This window comes from Tamandua tetradactyla, chromosome 2 (assembly GCF_023851605.1).
Source record: "Tamandua tetradactyla isolate mTamTet1 chromosome 2, mTamTet1.pri, whole genome shotgun sequence".
NCBI lineage: Eukaryota > Metazoa > Chordata > Mammalia > Pilosa > Myrmecophagidae > Tamandua > Tamandua tetradactyla.
In genome coordinates, this window is record NC_135328.1 from 140895325 (window position 1) to 140916236 (window position 20912).

Here is a 20912-nt window from a genome sequence, read left to right on the forward strand (position 1 = left end):
GGGTGTCCCAGAAGGAGAAGAGAAGGAAAAAGGAGGAGAAAAACTAATGGAGGAAATTATCACTGAAAATTTCCCAACTCTTATGAAAGACTTAAAATTACAGAATCAAGAAGTGCAGCGTACCCCAAAGAGAACAGATCCAAACAGACATACTCCAAGACATTTAATAATCAGAATGTCAGAAGTCAAAGAGAAAGAGAGGGTCTTGAAAGCAGGAAGAGAAAAGCAATCCATCACATACAAGGGAAGCCCAATAAGACTATGCACAGATCTCTCAACAGAAACCATGGAGGCGAGAAGACAGTGGGAAAATATATTTAAATTATTAAAAGAGAAAAACTGCCAACCAAGAATTCTATATCCAGCAAAATTGTCCTTCAAAAATGAGGAAGAAATTAAAACATTTTCAGACAAAAAATCACTGAGAGAATTTGTGACCAAGAGACCAGCTCTGCAAGAAATACTAAAGGGAACACTGGAGACAGATACGAAGACAGATGAGAGAGGTGTGGAGAAGAGTGTAGAAAGGAAGACTATGAGTAAAGGTAAAAAGAAGGAAAATTAGATAGGACATATAAAATTCAGAAGGCAAAATAGTAGAAGAAAGTACTACCCATACAGTAATAACACTGAATGTTAATGGATTAAACTCTCCAATCAAAAGACATAGTCTGGCAGAATGGATTTAAAAACAGGACCCATCTATATGCTGTCTCTACTCAAAGGACACGAGGCCAAGGACACAAATGGACATTTACACACCAATGTTTATAGCAGCATTATTAACAATTACCAAGAGATGGAAACAGCCAAAATGTCCATCAACAGAGAGTTGGCTAAACAAACTGTGACATTTACATAAGATGGAATATTATGCAGCTGTAAGATAGAATAAAGTTATGAAGTATGTAACAACATGAATGGACCTTAAGGACATTATGCTGAGTGTGATTAGCCAGAAACAAAAGGACAAATGCTGTATGGTCTCACTGATATGAACTGACATTAGTGAATAAACTTGGAATATTTCCTTGGTAACAGAGACCATCAGGAGATAGAAATAGGGTAAAATATTGGGTAACTGGAGCTGAAGGGATACAGATTGTGCAACAGGACTGAATATAAAAACTCAGAAATGGACAGCACGATATTACCTAACTGTAATGCAATTATGTTAAAACACTGAATGAAGCTGCATATGAGAATGATAGAGGGAGGAGGTCTGGGGCATAAATGAAATCACAAAGAAAGATAGATGATAAAGATTGAGATGGTGTAATCTAGGAATGCCTAGAGTGTATAATGATAGTGACTAAATGTACAAATTTAAAAAATGTTTTTGCATGAGGAAGAACAAAAGAATGTCATTACTGCAGTGTGCTGAAAATAGATGGTACTTAAAATTTTAAAATTTCAACTAATGTGTGAGACTAAAGCAAAAAATGTTTATTTTGTACAAATCTACACTTGACTAGTGCATCTCCTAATATAACTTATGTAGATAGTTGATTGAACACCTTAAGTACATGGAACTTTGTATAGGACATGAGATTTTGTTGGTTTGTCCAGGTGATGCCCTGAGGAATCCCAGAGTGATTTTATCAGTGAGTGGAAAAGTATTTGCAAAGTCCCCTTTGGGGAATGGTAAGAATGGGGGAAAACTCAACTTTCCCAAGTTGAATTCTTGATATTCTCACAAGCAGTGTGGACAACCAAAGCTATAGGCTGAGCCCTCAGTCTTGGGGTTTGTTCATATGAAACTTAACCCCACAGGGGTTAGGTCAAGCCTACTTAAAATTAAGCCTCAGTCACCCCCAAGAGAACCTCTTTTGTTGCTCAGATGTGGCCTCTCTCTCCAGCCAACACAGCAAGCAGACTCAACACCCTCCCCCTATCTATGTGGGACATGACTACCAGGGGTGTGGATCTTCCTGGCAGCGTGGGACAGAAATCCCAGAATGAACTGAGATTCACTGAAAAATGAGAAAAACTCTAGAATGAGCTGAGAATTAACATCAAGGGATTGAGAGAATCTTCTCGACCAAAGGGGGAAGAGTGAAATGAGACAAAGTGTCAATGGCTGAGAGATTCCAAAGAGTAGAGAGGTTATCCTGGAGGTTATTCTTATGCATTAAGTAGATATCACCTTGTTATCCAAGATGTAATGGAGAGGCTGGAGGGAACTGCCTGAAAATGTAGAGCTGTGTTCCAGCAGCCATGTTTCTTGATGATGATTGTATAATGATACAGCTTTCACAATGTGACTGTGTGATTGTGAAAACCTTGTGTCTGATGCTCCTTTTATCTACCTTGTCAACAGATGAGAGGAACATATGGAATAAAAATAAATAATAGGGGGAACAAATGTTAAAATGAATTTAGTTTGAAATGCTAGTGATCAATGAAAGGGATCAGTAAGGGGTATTGCATGTAAAATTTGTTTTTTTCTGTTTGTTATATTTTTCTGTTGTCTTTTTATTTCTTTTTCTGAATTGATGCTAATGTTCTGGGAAATGATCATGATGATGAATAGGCAAGTATATGATGATATTGTGAATTGCTGAGTGTATGTGTTGGGAATGTTTGTGTTTCTTGTAATTTTTTTTAATTAATAAAAAACTAAAAATATATATATATATATCCTTTAACTAGAACCATGTAGCTTGTGATAGTGTGGAGAGGGTCTCAGGCTCCAAGTGGAGTGTATTCTAACAGTTAACAAGTTCCGCTCATTAACTGAAGCTTGTAAGGATCAACCTGCGAAGGAGGAGAGCAGCCATCTGCACACAACCTAAGAGATGGTGTAAGCATGTTGTAGGGTTTCCCAAGTCCAAGCAAGGAGGCCAGTGTGTCTCTTCACAGAGTCCAACAAAGGCATGAATGGAGGCAGTCAGGGCAGAAAGGGGTGAAACAAGGCTAAAGTCCAGGAAGGGTCTTGCCAGCCTTCTTGAGGAATTTTTCGTTCTCCGAAGAAGAATGAGAAGACAGGGAAGGATTTTAAGATTGGAGGCATGTGTGATATCATCAGGTTTTTGTTTTAAAAGTCTCAATCTGAGAACAGACTAGAATAAATTGGAAGAAATTGAGAGCGAGTGTAGGATAACTGTGAAGAAGCCGTCACAGACTTAATAACTGCACTTAAGGGTGGTTGCATAAGTGAATATCCTTGTTCTTAAATCACATGGCAGTATTAAGTGTTCTAGGAGTGTGATGTATACAATTCACACGCAAGTGCTCAGAAAATGTATTAAGTAGACATAGATAAACAGATGAATACATAGATTGATAGGTTGATAAATAGATGGTTAGATTGAATGATACAGCAATCGAAGCAAATCTGAGGGGATGAGAGATGTTGCAGTACGGGGTTTGTAATATTTTGCAACTGTCCTGTAAATTTGAAACTATTTTCAAATAAGAAGTTTAAAGGGGAAAAAAGCTAGCATTGTCGTAAAGCAAAAACTAATGGTAACTTGGACCAAACTGATGGGGGAATGATGGAGAAGAGTGGGTGAATTTCCAAGGGTAAAGTCTCCAGAACTTGGTGGTTGATTGGATATGGGGGTGACGGAGAAGAGGCATGGGGGTACTTTGAGATCTCTGGCTTACGTAACTGGATAACAGAGCCATTCACTTAGTCAGGGAATCCTGGAGAGGGAGGGACACAAGGTTGGCTCTGGACACATACTGACTTGGAGGAGCCTTTGTGACCCCTCCCCCATTGGAAATGCTAAGTAAACAGCTGGTGTACAGAGGAGAGGGATAAAATGTGTGAGTCATCCATGAAGCCACAGTGTGGACAGAATTGCCTGAGTGCATGAAGGAGGGGAAGGGGCTTGGGCTGGACCAGTTTAGTAGCAGTTTACAAGGAGAGAAAGAAAATCTTACAAAAGAGATAGAAAAGGGCCTACCAGAGTAGAAAAGGCCAGCAAGCATCAGGGAAGCCAAGTGAAGGGGGCAGCCAGATATCTCCCATAGTAACTGATAGAGCCTGGAAACATCCTTCAGACTTAGCCATTGGGGTTCACGGTGGTTGTTTGTGTGTCAGCTTGTTTGCATTAGTCAATGTTATTTTGCTAGAGAGAGCCAAGTGGACAGCCTTGAGATATTTAGCCATGGACTGGATGTGACCTGGCCATAAGACTAGAGGACCCTCCCTCGTTGCTCCCTTCTAGCCCCTTCACTTCCTGCAGCTGACATCCTAGTCATGTACCTGCCTCCACTCCCACCCCAGGGCCTTTGTTCCAGCTGTCCTCTCCCCACTGGGCCCCACTGAGTCCTCCTCTTCCCTCAGACCTCAGCTTGTGAGGGAGCATTCAGTGGTGAGGGAGAGAGAGAGTGAAACTAAATGCAGTCCCTGTGAGGGGCAGGGGTAAACAGGGGTGAGCCAGTTTGAAAGTAGTATGTACCCCAGAAAAGCCACGTTTTAATCCTGAATCAACTGTGTGGAGACAGGTTATTTTTCATCCTAATTCAATATTGGAGGTTGGAATCTTTTGATTAGATTATATCCATGGAGATGTGACACGCCTGATTGTGGGTGTGAACTTTGATTAGCTGGAGATGTGACTCCACCCATTCCAGTTGGGGCTTGATTAGCTTACTGGAATCCTTTAAAAGAGGAAACGTTTTGGAGAGAGCCAGAAATGACAGAAACCTCAGAGCCGACAAAGACTTCAGAGCATCGCTGACACAGATGCCAACACTTGGAGAGCAGAGACATGGATGTTCGGGGATGCTTGGAGCCCAGCAGACATTGCCATGAGACGTTAAGTAAGTCAGAACCTGGAGAGAGCCAAGAGATGAAACCCAGCCCTGGAGAAGCAAAGTGAGGAACCCCTACAGGACAGAGGCTAAAAGCTATGGAGCCCAGGAGCAAGGGACCAGCAGATGCCAGCCAGGTGACTATCCAGCTGACAGATGTGCTCCTGACCCATCGACCTTCCTTGAATTAAGGTATCTTTCCCTGGATGCCTTAGTTTGGACCATTTTACAGGCTTAGGACAGTAAACCTGTAACTTACTAAATTCTCCTTTTTAAAAGTTGTTCCCTTTCTGATATACTGCATTCAAGCAACTAGTAAATTAACTCAAGAGGTGAGCTGGTCAGGTGGTGACTCCAACGACCTGCAGTGATGCTGGCCTGGCCATGCGGAAGGGAGCAGGATACGAGCATCAGCCTCATGCAACAAAATCCAGCTCCTGACAACAGATTGCAAAATGTCAGGATCTCAGCCAATAGCCAGCAAGGGCAGCCATGGACACACTGAGGCTGGGGAAGACAGAGTAAGAGTCCACCCGCCCTCCTCATAGCACATCAGGGCAGCCAATACCTCCCCCTTTCTCCCTAAGAAGTCCCCTTCCTTCCAGCTTCAATTCCAGGCAGAGGGGGGCTGGGGGCTGGACCCCAGGAATTCTAAGCCAGAGTCTCTGGAGCAGAGGATTTACAGTCAAGTCTGTTTTGCAGGACTAGCTTCCTACACATCCCACCAGCCCCAACCCCTCCTCAGGTCTCTTGAGATGTGAAGATTATCTACTTTTCAACCCCCTTCCACTTTTCTCACCAACCTCAAAGCCTCCTTCTGACTGCTCTGTTTCTGGCCAAAGAAAGCCCCGGGCATCTGCAGTACTCTCTGTAGGACCCGAAAAAACCCACCAGGCAAGAAAGAGCCAGGCCAGTGAATCTCGAAGACATCATGTGGAGTGAGGCAAGCCAGACACAAAAGGACAAATGCTGTATGACCCCACTGAGATGAAATCATTAGACTAAGCAAACTCACAGTCAGAATTTAGAATAAAAGTTTCCAAGGAAGGGAGTGGGGACGGGTAGGGAATGGGGAGCCAACTGCTTTAATTGTACAAAGTTCCTAATGGGGTTGATTGTAAAGTTTGGGAATGGATGGTAGTGATGGTAGCTAGCATTTTAAACATAATTAACAGCACTGAATTATATGTGTGAATGTGGTTAAAGGGGAAATGTTAGGTTATGTATAGGGTACATATGTTACTAGAATAAAATTAAAAAAACATAAGACTGCGCGACAGTGAACTCTACTGCACACGAATTATAGTTACTAATACAATTACAAAAATGTTCTTTCCTGAATTGCAACAAATGTACCACATGAACGCAAGATGTTAATAAAAGGGAGGCATGCGGGAAGTCTGCCTGATTTTCTGTAAATCTACAACTTCTCTAATATAAAAAGAAAGAAAGAAAGGCTCAGAGTCCCCCTGGGAGCTCCTCCCAGGCCTGCAGTAGGAAACTACATAAGCCAAAGCATTCATTCATTCATTCGTGCATTCCTTCAACAACTCAACATCGATTTACAAGCAGCTACTAGAAAAGCTGGGTACTGGGAAGGCGGGCCATGAGTGAGCTCCTTGGAGTTCCTTGCTGCTATCTATCAGGCAGGCCAGAGCTCATTTCATCACCACAGGCTCCCTCGAAGAAGTAACTTCTGCTCCTTTTTACCCTCAAGGGAACTGAAGCAGAGGAAAAATGTTCAGTGCAGGCCTTAGATGCAAATCCCAAAGCTCAACCATTGGGCTGCAAAATCTCCCTCCCTTCCCACCTCCAGAATCTTTGATCTTTCACACGTGTGTGCACGTGGGCACACACACAGTCCCAGCCCCCACACCCCCCAACCCCTGCTCCTTGTATTTCCTGACTGTAAATTCTCCACCACCCTGAAGGAGGGCTCCCAGTGCTGTGAACAGCTCTGAGTGGCTTCATGGGGGAAGGACTTAGGACGGTGGAGAGGAAGTGGGTCATGCCTGAGGCTGATTTTGCCTTGGTGACAGTCATGCCTGTGCAGGCACAGCAAGAGGTCAGCCTGCTCTTGGGACGGCCGCTGCACACCCAACAGGTTCCCGGAGGCCCCTGCAGTAATTAGGGGCTCACAGCGCAGCCAGTCGGGTTGGGGGTGGGGGGGAAGGGGGCCATGAGCAGTGACCCCTCAGGGCTAGGAGAAGGACACCACAGTTTGGACTGACTCTTGTTGGGGTTCAAGTGCGAGCATTCGGAACTTGGAGTTTATAGCCCTGCTCACCAGAAGAGCCCTCCTCAGCTCAAGTCAGGGGAAGAGGGAGGGTGAGCGGCTGCTCGGGGCACTCTGGTGCAGACTGAGGTTGTGCTCAGGCCCAAGAGCAGACTCCGGGGCTCTGAAGCAGGGCGGACCCCCACCCAGCTGGAAACCCTCCTCTTTATGGCCTGCGGGGTACCAACCGGGAGGGCTGTGATAAATACCTCCCGCGTGCACACCCACGCATACAGCTGCATTAGTCACAACAGCCAAGACACAGAAGCAGCCCAGTGTCCGTCAGCGGAGGATGGATAAAGAAAAAGTGGTCTCTACATACGACGGAAGACTAGTCGGCTTTAGAGAAGAATGATGCTCTGACACGTGCTACAACGTGGATGAACCCTGAAGACACCATGTTGAGTGAAATGAGCCAGACACCAAAGGACAACTATTATATAGTTCCATTTATGCAAAATATAATGAACATGCAAACTCAGAGACAGAAAGTAGCACTCCATTTCAATCCTGAGCTCTCTCTTCACTGCAAATCCGTTACTCCAGAATAAACCAGATTCTGCTGAGTTTTCTGAGTTTAAAAACATAAACAGCAAGCAATCGACACAAACAAAAAACTCTAAGTGAACCCCCAAAATGAAGGCACAATCAAATGAAACTCTTGTCTGGGGTGTAAAATGATGTAAAATGTTTTTCCCCCAAACTTAAGCACTTCAAATCACACCTTTTCTAAATTTACTTCTGCATTTGCCTGCCTCCAGGCAAGGAAATGCCGACAGCAGCTGGCAATGGAAGCCTCACATTCTTTGAGTGAAAGCCTTGGTCTTTTGAAAACCTGCTGGACCTTTTTCTGCATGTGGGCATGTGGGGTAACCCACGTGCCCATCTCTCTGTCTTGCAGATATACACACGCATCTGGGAGGTTTGGGGATTGGGCTTAGAAATCAGTGTCTGTGCGGCTTAAAAATCAGAGCCACCCAAGGGGCTCCCACAGGTGGGTCCTGGGCACCTTTGTGGCAGAGAGCATCTGAACCCAGGGGAGGGAGCGGGCAAGCCCAGGGCTCATCCTGCTTGGAGAAGGCTAAGCTCAGCACCTGCAGTGCTGGCCACAAGACGGAGGGCTTTGGGGTCAAGGCCTCCCAACCTGCCACCCTTTCCAGGGTGAGTGAGGGTCAGGTACAAGCTTTGGGTACAGCCGGAGATGATGCGGGCATGGGCAAGGGCACTGAGTCTGGAGCATGTCCCTCACTGTGGGGGACACTAGGCAAGTTGCATTCTCTCCCTAAACCTCTGGGCAAGAAGAGAGGATCTTTACAAGAAAAAAATACATCTATTTCTTTCAGACATGCATAAAATAATCACTGCAACTTCTAGAATGTTAGAGATGGAAAATCCACTTCAGATTTTTACTCCAACCCCTTCATGTATAAACAGGACTCAGAAGAGTCTGGTGACTGGCCCAGGTTCACAGGGCTGATGGGCTGAGAAGTTAAAGCTCATTGTGGTCTATTTGCCACATGTGCCCACTGACATTTAAATGTGAACAGAGTACTTAAATTAAGTACAATTAACTATTCAGTTCCTCCACCATTTCAAGTGCTTGGCAGGCTCATGTGGTGCGTGGCTGCCATGTGGACCACTTAGAACATTCTTGTCAGCACAGAGAGTTCTGTTGGGCAGCCCTGAGCTAGGGATTGGAATCCACTTTTACATCCCTGGTTTTCCACGTGGGGTACAAAAAAAGATTCAGCAATACTGCAGGGGTTCTCCAGGTCCCTTTTGCATGCACTCCCACATTCATCTAATAATCTTACTCAAGTTGACCCAGCACTTATGAAATGACAAAGGAAGCTGTTTTTGTTTCCTAGGCTGCTGAAAGAAGATACCATAAAATGGGTTGGCTTCTAACAATGGGAATTTATGAGCTGATGGTTTGAGGCCCAGAGAACGTCCAAAGCAAAGCATCATCAAGGCAATGCTTTCTTCCCCAAGACCAGCTGCCAGTGATCCTTGGCTCCTCTGCCACGTGGCAAGGCACATGGCGGTGTCTGCTGGTCTCTTCCTTCTCTTCCACGTTTTGTTGATTTCAGCTTCTTGCTTCTGTGGTTTCTTCTCCGTATTTACTTCATTTACAAAGGACTCCAGTAAAACGATTAAGACCCAACCTGAATGTGTTGGGTCGCACCTTAACTGAAGTAACTTCATCAAAAGATTCTATTTACAAGGGGTTCATGCCCACAGGAATGGATTCACTTCAGGAACATGCTTTTCTGGGGTGTATATGGTTTCAAAGCACCCCAGAAGCCGGTTGTTCTACTTATACCATCTAAATGTACTTCTTGTGTTGCCACAGTGTTGCACTGGGAGGCAGCTCTACAAACTTAGTTCTCTCTGTATACATGGCTTGTGGACAGAATTGTTTAATAAAACAGGCCAACTTCTGTGTGCTCTGAGCAAACATAGCCCCATTTCCTTTAAAAAGCACTTGACCAGTGACCCCCACTGTTATCCCCCAGAGAGCAGTCCTGAGCTGAGCTACTACAAACAGTCCTGAAGCTCTGGCCCAGAAGCCCCTGGAACTTCTGCCTGTGGTTGCAGCAGGAGAATGGCAGCTGGAGGTCTGCTCAAGCCAGCTGCCGACCTTGGCCAAACCTTTCTGTGCTTCCTCCTTTCTGTGCCTTCCCCAATGAAAAGGCCAGATGCAAAGTGCTGATGGTGGCTGCAACATTCTCTGTGCAAGGGGAAAAGAAACTCTGGCCCTAAAGTATTATATTGCCTGTAACTTCTCTGTCCACATCAGCGGTTAACACTTTGGAGATCACTGACGCTTTAAGCATCTAACGAAAGCTATGGGTCTTCTACCCAGTGAAATACATATTTGCAAACCCAGCCTATCTTTTGCATATCATTTCAGGCCAGTGTTGGCTTTGAAGGTGGAGAAAGGGACCACCAGCCAAGGAATACTGGCAACCTCTGGAAGCTGGAAAAGGCAAGGAAGGGGTACTCCCGTGGTGCCCCCAGAAGGAACGAGGCCTGACACCCTTAATTTTAGCCCAAGGAGATCTCTGTCCAACTTTTAACTTCCAGAACTGTAAGATAAATCTTAAAGTGTTGTTTTAAGCCACCAAGTTTGTGGCAATTTGTTACAGCAGCCACAGGATACTGATACAGATTTTGTCTGTAAAGAGCTACTGAAACACAACTCCCACGGATGAGACAAAACAACAACAACAACAACAACAACAACAAAAAACTGCAGCTGCGAATCCAGCCCATTGTTCTCAATGAGCAAAGCCTCAGGCTGCCCCCAGCTACAGGGGACAGGGCCACAAGGAGGGCGGGGGGGACAGCGGGCACTCCAGATGCTGCAGCTGCCCACAAAAGATGCACTTCCTCTCTGTTAAGGGTGGAAAAGACACAGGGTCTGATGGGTGTCGGCAGCTCCAGCACATACCAGCTTGTAAAGTGGTATCAATCGCACAGCAGCAGTGCGGATGGAATTAGAAAGCCTTGGTGTGCCAGTTTGAAAGGATTACACACCCTAGAAAAGCCACGTCTTAATCCTGATCCCATCATGTGGAGGCAACTGTTTCTCTTAATCCTTATTCACTAATGTAGGTTGGAAACTTGATTAGGTTATCTCTACAGAGCTGTGACTCACCCGACAGTGGGTATGAACTTTTGAATAGAGGGAGATGTGACTCCACCCATTCCAGGTGGGTCTTGATTACTTTACTGGAATCCGTTAAAAGAGGAAGCATTTTGGAAAAGGCTTGAGATTCAGAGAGAGGAGAGAATGACGACAGAATTATAAGAGCCATAAAGCAGAGAGCCCACGCTGCCAGAGACCTTTGGAAATGAAGAAGGAATACGTCCCTGGGGGAGCGTCATGAAACAAGAAGCCTAGAGAGAAAGCTAGCACACACCTCGTGCCTTTCCAGTTGAGAGAGAAACCCTGAACTTCCTTGGCCTTCCTTCAGTGAAGGTAGCCTCTTCTTGGTGCCTTAATTTGAACATTTTTATAGACTTGCTTTAATTGGGACATTTTCTCGGCCTTAGAACTGTTAACTAGCAACTTATTAAATTCCCCCTTTTTAAAAGCTATTCCATTTCTGGCATATGGCATTTTGGCAGCTAGCAATTTAGAACAGATTTTGGTACAGGAGATGTGGGGTGCTGTTGTGGTTTGCAAATACCAAACATGTTGGAACAGCTTTTTAAATGGATAAGGGGAAATTTTGGAGAAGTTGTGAGGAGCTTGATAGAGAAGGCCTAGAATGCTTTGAAGAGACTGTTGGTAGAAATGTGGACTCTAAAGATACCGCTGATGAGGCTCTAGACAGAAATGAGGCATGAGTTATTGCAAACTGGAAGGAAGATGATCCTTCTTTTAAAATGGCAGGTAATCTGGCAAAATTGACTAGTGGCTTTGACTGGAAGGCAGATTTTAGAAGCCATGAACTTGGCTATTTAGCAGAAGAGATTTCCAAATTAAATGTGGAAACTGCAACCTGGTTTCTCCTTTCAGGTTATAGTGAAATGCAACAGGAAAGAGATAGGTTGAGAACTGAACTCTTGGATACAAAGAAACCAGAAATTGATGTTTTGGAAAATTCTGGGCCTTCCTGAAGGGAGACCCCAGAGAATAGTGTCCCGCATAAGGATTTAACCAAATGTGGAAACAGCCATTTCAGAAAAAGCCAGCATTGGAAATGGAGATTTCAGGAAGGATTTCTGGAAACTCCTGCTGTCTGATGGGCATGATCCTCGCTTACTACAGAGAAAGCCAACGAGAGTGCTCTGGGACCTGTATAAATGGAGCAGCTGCCCGTCTGGACTGGGGGCCTCAGAAAAGGGAAAATGGGAAGCTAAAATAATTTCAGAGTCAGAATGGAAGCTAAAGTCTAAAGTCAAGAAACCTCAGGCCAGGAGAGGGTGAGTTTGCCCAAAAGGCAGAGGATGGGCCTTCTACCTCATTGCAGTGGAAGAGTCCTGCCGCCTCAGGCCCTGGAGAGAGTGCAGCGTATTTCTTGGGGATTAGGAAGAACCTGGCTGCCACCACATGGAGGGGATGAGTGAGTGCCCCAGAGATGTCAGAGAGCCCAGGTATGGCCCCAATTCTTGGAAAGGGTGGAGCCAAAAAAATGGGTCTCCCCAATATTTGGAAACGACATATCAGATAAAGGTCTAGTATCCAGAATTTATAAAGAGATTGTTCAACTCAACAACAAAAAGACAGCCAATCCAATTACAAAATGGGAAAAAGACTTGAACAGACACCTCTCAGAAGAGGAAATACAAATGGCCAAAAGGCACATGAAGAGATGCTCAATGTCCCTGGCCATTAGAGAAATGCAAATCAAAACCACAATGAGATATCATCTCACACCCACCAGAATGGCCATTATCAACAAAACAGAAAATGACAAGTGCTGGAGAGGATGTGGAGAAAGAGGCACACTTATCCACTGTTGGTGGGAATGTCAAATGGTGCAACCACTGTGGAAGGCAGTTTGGCGGTTCCTCAAAAAACTGAATATAGAATTGCCATATGACCCAGCAATACCATTGCTAGGTATCTACTCAGAGGACTTAAGGGCAAAGACACAAACGGACATTTGCACACCAATGTTTATAGCAGCGTTATTTACAATTGCAAAGAGATGGAAACAGCCAAAATGTCCATCAACAGACGAATGGCTAAACAAACTGTGGTATATACATACGATGGAATATTACGCAGCTTTAAGACAGAATAAACTTATGAAGCATGTAATAACATGGATGGACCTAGAGAACATTATGCTGAGTGAGACTAGCCAAAAACTAAAGGACAAATACTGTATGGTCCCACTGATGTGAACCGACATTAGAGAATAAACTTGGAATATGTCATTGGTAACAGAGTCCAGCAGGAGTTAGAAACAGGGTAAGATAATGGGTAATTGGAGCTGAAGGGATACAGACTGTGCAACAAGACTGGATACAAAAACTCAGAAATGGACAGCACAATACTACCTAATTGTAATGTAATTATGTTAAAGCACTGAATGAAGCTGCATCTGAGGTATAGTTTTTTTTTCTCCATATTATCGTTTTATTTCTTTTCCTGTTGTCTTTCTATTTCTTTTTCTAAATCAATGCAAATGTACTAAGAAATGATGAATATGCATCTATGTGATGATATTAAGAATTACTGATTGTATATGTAGAGCGGAATGATTCCTAAATGTTGTGTTAGTTAACTTAATTAATAAAAAAAATAATTTGCAGAAAAAAAAATGGGTCTCCCCATTGTCCCCCAAAGTTGCATTCAGAGAGGGGAGGGCCACTGCACAGGCTCTTAGAAAGGGTGGACTGTCACTTTCTAAAGGCCAGGAGATAAATGACTCTCAGGCTTTGAAATCTAATGGAGTTTGCCCTGCAGGTTTTCACGACTGCTTAGGTCAGGTGACCCTTGTTTACCTTCCAATTTCTCCCTGTGGAAATGGGAATATGTATCCTATGACTGTTCCTCCTTTGTATGTTGGCAGCAAATAATTTGTTCTGGGTTTTACAGGTCCAGAGCCACAGGAGAATTTTGCCTTAGGACAGACCATGCCTGTAATAGATTTTGATGAGATTTGTACTGTTTCTGACTTTGTATTGTATTTGTATTGTTACTGAAATGGTTTAAGGCTTTCTGATATCATGATGGAATGAACGTATTTTGTATTTGGAAAGAACATGTCTGTTTGGGGTCCAAAGGGTGGAATGTGCTGGTTTGAATTTGTGGACCCCCAAAAAAGCCATGTCCTTTAATCCTCATTCAGTATTTCTGGATGGGAGTTTTTAAATTGTTCCATGGAGATGTAACTCACCTGATTGAGGATATTAACTTTTGTTAATTCCAGGTGGGCCTTAACTGGAATTCTTTAAAAGAGACAACATTTTGGAGAGAGGCCCTTTTTTAGAGCCACGACACAGCCTGTGCAGCCAGAGACCTTTGGAGATGCAGAAGAGAAACATCCCTGGGGGAGCTTCATGAAACAAGAAGTCTGGAGAGAAAGCTAGCAGATTTTTTCAATGTTTGCCATGTGCCTTTCCAGTTGAGTGAGAAACCTTGAGTGCCATCAGCCTTCTGGAACCAAGGGAGCTTCCCCTGGATGCCTTGGATTAGACGTTCCTATAGCCTTGCTTTAATTTGGACATTTTCATGGCCTTAGAACACGGAAAGTTGAAACTTAATAAATTCCCTCTTTTAAAAGCCACTCTGTTTAGGAGACAGATTTGGGGCCATTAGGCTGTCTGCTGTCCTGCTATACATGTAGTAATAAACTCTTTCTCTCTTTGGGAAAAAAAAAAGCCATTCTGTTTGTGGTATGTTGCATTCTGGCAGCCAGTGAACTAGAATACTCGGGGAATTTTCAGAAACAGTGTTTCTGAGGTTAAGCAAATTTCCAGGTTAGCCAGGCGCTGCTTTGGGTTTCACCCAAAGGCCCTTTCCATCTGAGGAGCCCCGTATTTGGGTCCACCTGTCACAGCTGAAGGTCTGGCAGGGCTGAGGCCTCAGATCCCACTGAGACTCTTGCTGGAGGACACAGCAGACCTTTACTGAAGAAGATGGGGGCAGGGATGGAGCTGAGCCTCAGACCCCAACGATACCTCAAACTTGGCTTTAAAAGGAACAAATAGGTCCCACTACCAGCTTTTCTTTGTGCACTGTCTCTCCTTCTTGACTACTGCAACCCAGGGGACAGGAAGAGGATGTTAGGGTGTGTTTAGACATACGTGGGTGTGTTACCGTACGTACACGTGCAGACACGTGCTTTCTGGTAATCAAGGTGCTGTGTAGGCAGCGAGTTAAAGCATTTACGTCCTGACACAGTCCTTAATCTGAGTGAGTTTCCGTCTGTGACCCAGGCAGATTGAGCATGAAGGGATTAACTGATGACAGAAGGTGGGGGCGGGGGGACGTAATGGATTTACCCAGGACATACCCGAGTCGTGGACAAACAGGAGAGGTGGTTGCAGCTGGATTCCAAGCAGGGACAGGGACTTCCATCCAAAGGGAGCTGTCCACTACTGTCCTATCATAGCAACCCCGAGCAGCCCTAGTGCTGAGGAAAGGAAAGCTACCGTTAGAATCCGCAGAGCATCTTAGAGGCAAGCAAAGCTCCCACACTGGGCTTCGAGAAAACACCAAAACCAGATAAGAAGGCTCCAGAAGGAAAAGTTATTCACCCAAGGAGTGAGAGCCCTCAGCCATCCCGGTGGGCGGAGCCCACTGCTGGTTAGGATCCTTCGGAGGTGGGATCCAGGTCTGCAGCAAGTTCTGGAAAACACATCCTCTCTTAAGAGTCTAGAGCAGAGCACGTGGTTCTTGCTATAGCGTGAAGGCACTGACATTTTCGACAAAACATTTTAATTCCTGTTCTTTATAAAATCCCAAGGTGATAAACCTCTACAAGTGTTATCACAGATCAGGGGTCCATGCGATAACCCCGGGGAACTGTGAAGGTGCATGCAACACTGGGTTTCTCTGGGGAGAAGATCATGGTTAACTTAGCTTCCAGGAGCTGCTCTAACAAACTACCGTGCGCCCGGTGCCTTCAAACAGCGGGAACTTATGGTCTCTCTCTTCTGGAGTCAAGAACTCTGATATCAGAAGCATCCGCAGGGCCCTGCTCCCTCAGAGGCACCCTTTCCTGCCTCTTCCACCTTGGTTCCCGGCCGCAGCACTGCTGTCTCTGCCGCGTCCTCCTGGCGCCTTCCCTCTGCATGCCTGTGAAATGTCCTTCCGTCTCTCTCCTGTGAGGACACTTGTGACGGCACTTGGGGCCCACCCAGACAACCCAGAGGAATCTCCTCCTCTCAAGATTTAATCGTAGCATTTTATCGCCTCAGTAGAGATCTTCCCAAGTACGGTCCCACTCACAGGTCCCAGGGATTAGTTCACTACACGGGGTGTTCCTCAGATTCTCAAAGGGAGCTGTGACCCCAAAAACGTTCAGAGGAAATGGTGTGCCCGCTACTGCCTCTGAGTGAGCAGATGTCTGCCGGGAAGTACCCCCCGCACCCCACCCCTCCGCACACACACGCACACACCCCATAATGGGATTTTGTCTTCCCTGAGGCGCATTTTGGCCCTCCTGTTCCATCCTTTAGGCTCTCAGCATCCTCCTTACACTGAGGACTCAGAGCCTGGGGCTGCTCTCAGGCAGCCTGGGGGCTCCAGGTCCGGCCAGTAAGTCTGATCTCCAAGGCACTTTCCCGGTGCCCCTGAGGTAGCCCCCTTTTGTTTTTTGTATGCTGTGTTGTAAGGGTCACATTTCATTCTTTCTCCATGTTACTATCCCATTATTGTGGCACCATTTGTTGAATTTTGGGGGCGGGGGTTGGGGAGGAAGTGCATAGACCAGGAATCGAACCCGGGTCTCCTGCATGGCAGGCAAGAATTCTACCACTGAACCACCCTTGCACTCTCCCCTGAGGTAGCCTTTTAACCCTACAGCCATTCTGCTGTTTGATTTGGAATCATAACGCTCCTATAATCTTAGAGCTGGACTGGTCTTCCTTATAAGAGATGTCATCTTAAATTCAAAGTTCTTTCTTTACAGATGCCCAGAGAGAAGTGCCTCACCAACCTGTCACAATTCCTCTCAGACCTTCTCTCCAGGACCCTCAAAAACTACTAGATGTTTTCACTTTTTTTTTTTTTTTTTTTCGTATTAGAGAAGTTGTAGGTTTATAGAAAAATCATGCAGACTGGATAACTCATTTACACAACCTAAACACACAGAGCCCAAAGCAGACACAAAACCTAGTAACTCTGTATGGCCTAATATAATTCCCAGATACATCCCAGACTATGGGGCTGATAATTCAAAAGTGTTGGTAGCCTCCCTTGTGGGAACTAGAGAAAAACTAGGGAACTATTAACACTTTCCATCTTGGAAACACCTGGTCTCAGCATTAGGGACCACCCCCAAAATAGTCCGAGCCCTTGATCTTCAGGCTTGCCCTTGCAAAGCTTGTTTCTATAACAGAGAAGCTAAGACTACTTATAATGAGGCCTAAGAGTTTCCTAGGAGGAAACCTCTTTTGTTGCTCAGATGTGGCCTCTCTCTAAGCCCAACTTTGCAAGGAAAATTTTACTAGCCTCCCTCCCCTGTGTGGGACATGACATCCAGGGGTGAAGGTCTCCCTGACAATGTGGGACATGAATCCCAGGCATGAGCTTGGCCCTGGCACCATGGAATCAACAATGCCTTCCTGACCAAAACAGGAAAAAAAGTTGTAACAAAATAAGGTATCAGTAACTAAGAGAGTTCAAAAAGAATTGAGACTATTCTGGAGGCTACTCGTATGCAAGCTTCAGCTATGTATTACTAGTTGCCGTGATTTACCAAACCCAACCAATATCATTCCTGTTAACCCTAAAGAACACCTAGGGCTCCAACTGAAACTCTACAAAAGTTTCTTGTACCGTTTGCTTTCCTGAAACCTATAACCTGTAGTGGGTTCATAGGCCAGACTAGTCCTGAAACCCAGAGAGGCCAGCCTCTCCAAGAATAACAACTAATTCCATCCCCCTATCCTGTATTGTCAATACCCCTTTTCAACATGAAAAAATTAGAATGGGCATAGCCCAAAGACTCCTATGGATTGAGTGTAGGATCAAAGGAGAAGGAGTTGTTTTTTTTAAACAAAATTCACATTTTATTTAGATTGAAATAAACTGTACAAAATTGATTTTCTTCACCAAAAATAACAGCAATATTTTCTGTTATTATGTTCTAGTATTATTCCTAGATAAACTACAAAACACTTATTTTTGTAGGCTTCCCAGGTTTTGCTTATAAATCCAGGTGCGGCAGGAGATATAGTCATGGAAATAGAAGAAAACAGACAAATCAGCTATTAGTATTCATAGCTTCTGATTCTGTCGTGACCATGAAACAGAAGTGTTCAGCACAGACCTGCTAAAAAGCTTATGAAGGTGTAGGCTCAACAAAGGAATGTAAACAGCAACAACCAGATGTGGAAAAAGGCCTTCAAACTTTAACTGTAACTTGTTCCTTTAGGTTCATTTGATAAAGACAAATCTACTTTGTAATCCATGCTTGGCAAGCTTAGTTTCTCTCCCTGTCTGTTAATTCCCTTAACTGTCCAATTCAAATTCTTAACAACTATTAAGTAATAGTCCTACTAGTTAAAGGTCAGTTGTGAGCCTCATTTTAACATTTTACAGAATGCATTCCTTCAGAAGGAGGAGATTTAACAAAGAAGATAGGATTTCACAGAGTTTGTCTGCTGAATCCTACATTGATGTTTGGCCTCTGGTGTTTTGGAGCAGCTAGAAGATAAAACCTGATGTTATAGAATGGTAACCCACACCAAACTTTGAAATCTGTTCTGTAATTACTTGTTTAAATGTGCTCTGAAAACTGTTTTTTTTTTTCTATTTGTATATATATTTCACAATAAGAAAACATTAAAAAAAAATCATGCAGAAAACACAGTTCCCATAGTAGGTCCTCCCGTCCCCCCCATTATTAACACCTTGCATGGGTGTTTTTTGCTACAATTAACAAAAGACTATTTTAATTGTACCCTTAACCATAATCCATGGTTTACATTAGAGTTCACTGTATGTGTTATACAGCCCTACAGGTGTTTTTTTTTTCTTTGACTTTTACTCTAGCAATATATACATATATATGTACAACCAAAAATTTCCCCTTTTAACCACATTCAAATGTATAATTCAGTGGTGTTGAGTACATTTGCAATGTTATGCTACTGTCACCACCATCCATTACGAAAACTTTTCCATCACCCCAAACAGAAATTCTGTACCAATTAAGCATTAACTTACTGTTCCCTCCCCCGACTCCAGCCCCTGGTAACCTGCATTCTGATTTCTGACTTTATGAATTTGTTTATTCTAAATATTTCACATCAGTGAGATGAGAAAACACATGTCCTTTTGTGCCTGGTTTATTTCACTTAACATTATGTCTTCAAGGTTCACTGATGTTGTCACACATATCAGAACCACATTCCTTTTCATGTCTGAATATCCCATTGCATGTATCTACCACGTTTTGTTAATACATTCATTTATTAACGGAGACTTTGATAGCTTCCACCTTTTGTCAATTGTGAATAAGGCTGCTATGAACATTGTCGTGCAGATAACTTCTCAAGTCCCTGCCTTCAGTTCTCTCCTAGGTATATACCTGGGAGTGTGACTACCGGGTCCTATGGTAGTTCTGTACTTAACTTTCTGAGGAACCACCAAACCGTCTTGCACAGCGACTGCACCATTTTACATTCCCACCAACAATGAATGAGTCAGAACTTCCTGTATTCTTAAAATCCCTTTAACTCCACAGTGATCTTCACTCAGTTCGGCTTTCAGAGGCTTACTCTCCAGGTCCACTGGGAGCAGCTGCCTCCTACCTTGAGAAAATAGCACCAGCAACTGTTTGTACGACCAGCCCAGGGAGGTCACTGGCCAAAGCCGGGGTGATCAGTCCTGGTGTAACCCATGCAGTACCCCCAGGCTGGCTGATCCTGGTTGAGCCATTCCAAACCCTGTCCAGCCTCACCAGACCCGGGACAGCCAGGATTCCCAGATGTTCTGCAGGCACTTCCTGCTTTCCCATTTGTTGTTCGGGAAGCACACATATTTACAGCGGTGAGGGAACAATTCCCTCTGGCTTTGCCCTTTGACCCAGCAGGGTGTGGCCAGGTCAGGAGAGGGCAACAGTGCTGGGAGCTCCCATCACCAAAATGTGCCAAAATGCCAGATAAATATTAACAGCCATGGCACACCTAACTACAGAACTGCGGCCCACCCCCCACAATCCCCAGCGAAATTCAAGTTCATGTCCCTTCCCGTCCTCAGAATCAGGAGGGAGGGAGAATAGAGCCTCACAGGTGAGGAAGCTGAGATGCTGTGGCTTTCCAGGGTCATGCCACAGGCTAGGGACATACTGCAGACATGGGGCCTTCTGCAAAAAAGCCTCCCCAGGCCTCTTCCCAGTTACCCTGGACTTCCCCCATAGGGTCCTTTCTCTGGGCTTAACATAGTAATAACACAACTGCCATTTGTCCAAGCCCCAGGCTGTCAGACTGCCCTGAGCCCTGCTGTCTGCTGGGGAGGTTTCATGTCCACTTCACAGAAGAAAGTGAGGCTCAGAGAGGTTAAGGGACTCACTTAAGGCCACACAGCTAACTACCAAGAGGAATTCCAACCAGACCCGTGGGCTCCAGAGCTTCTTGGACATCCACAGAGGGACAGACCCCAGGGTCTTGATGCACCACACTGGGCCCCAGGGTGAAAGACGCTACCTCATGGCCACGTTGCTGCCGTCGATAACTATGGGTCTCAGGGAGCCGGCCGGACCCGCGTCCTCCTCTTGAGGGTCTGGGGCAGCACCCGGGCGGCCGCAGGAGCCCCGGGAAATGAGCTGGGGCGCGGGGTTCCCCTGGGCGCGGGGACGGCCCGTCAGTAGCAGCTCCTGCAGCACGTCGTTGACCAGGGCGCCCTCACCCAGCTTGCCCAGCGCCCTGGCCACGTCCTCGGGGCCATAGCCCAGCTTCTGGAAGAGTTCCGCCCTGCCGCCCGGGCGCTCCATGGCGCGCCGGCCGGCCCGGCTTCCTACTCCGAGCAGCCGGCCGCGCTAAAGAGGAAGGGGCCCCCGCAGGGCCCGGAGCCGCCCGCTCCCGCCCGCCCCACCAGCTGGCAGGAAATCACGTCGCGGCCGCGCCCGGGGACTTTCGGGGCTCAGCGCTGCAGCGGCGAGAGCGCGGCGGTCCCTGGAGCATCTGGGGGGCGTGCCCTGCACCGGGCAGGACTGCCGGAGACACAGCTTCCCTCCCA

The 20912-nt window shown here is 45.4% G+C and overlaps 1 protein-coding gene across 1 annotated transcript in view; it reads right to left on the reverse strand.

Annotated features, from left to right (window-relative positions):
* Positions 1 to 20701, reverse strand: part of ZC3H12D (zinc finger CCCH-type containing 12D) — a 36301-nt gene extending 15600 nt beyond the window's left edge. Inside the window, exon 1 of the mRNA XM_077130080.1 lies at positions 20381 to 20701. Within this exon, the coding sequence (XP_076986195.1) occupies positions 20381 to 20667 (287 nt within the window). The 5' untranslated portion in view covers positions 20668 to 20701. The remainder of the gene's footprint in view (positions 1 to 20380) is intronic.
* Between the last annotated feature and the right edge of the window lie 211 nt (positions 20702 to 20912).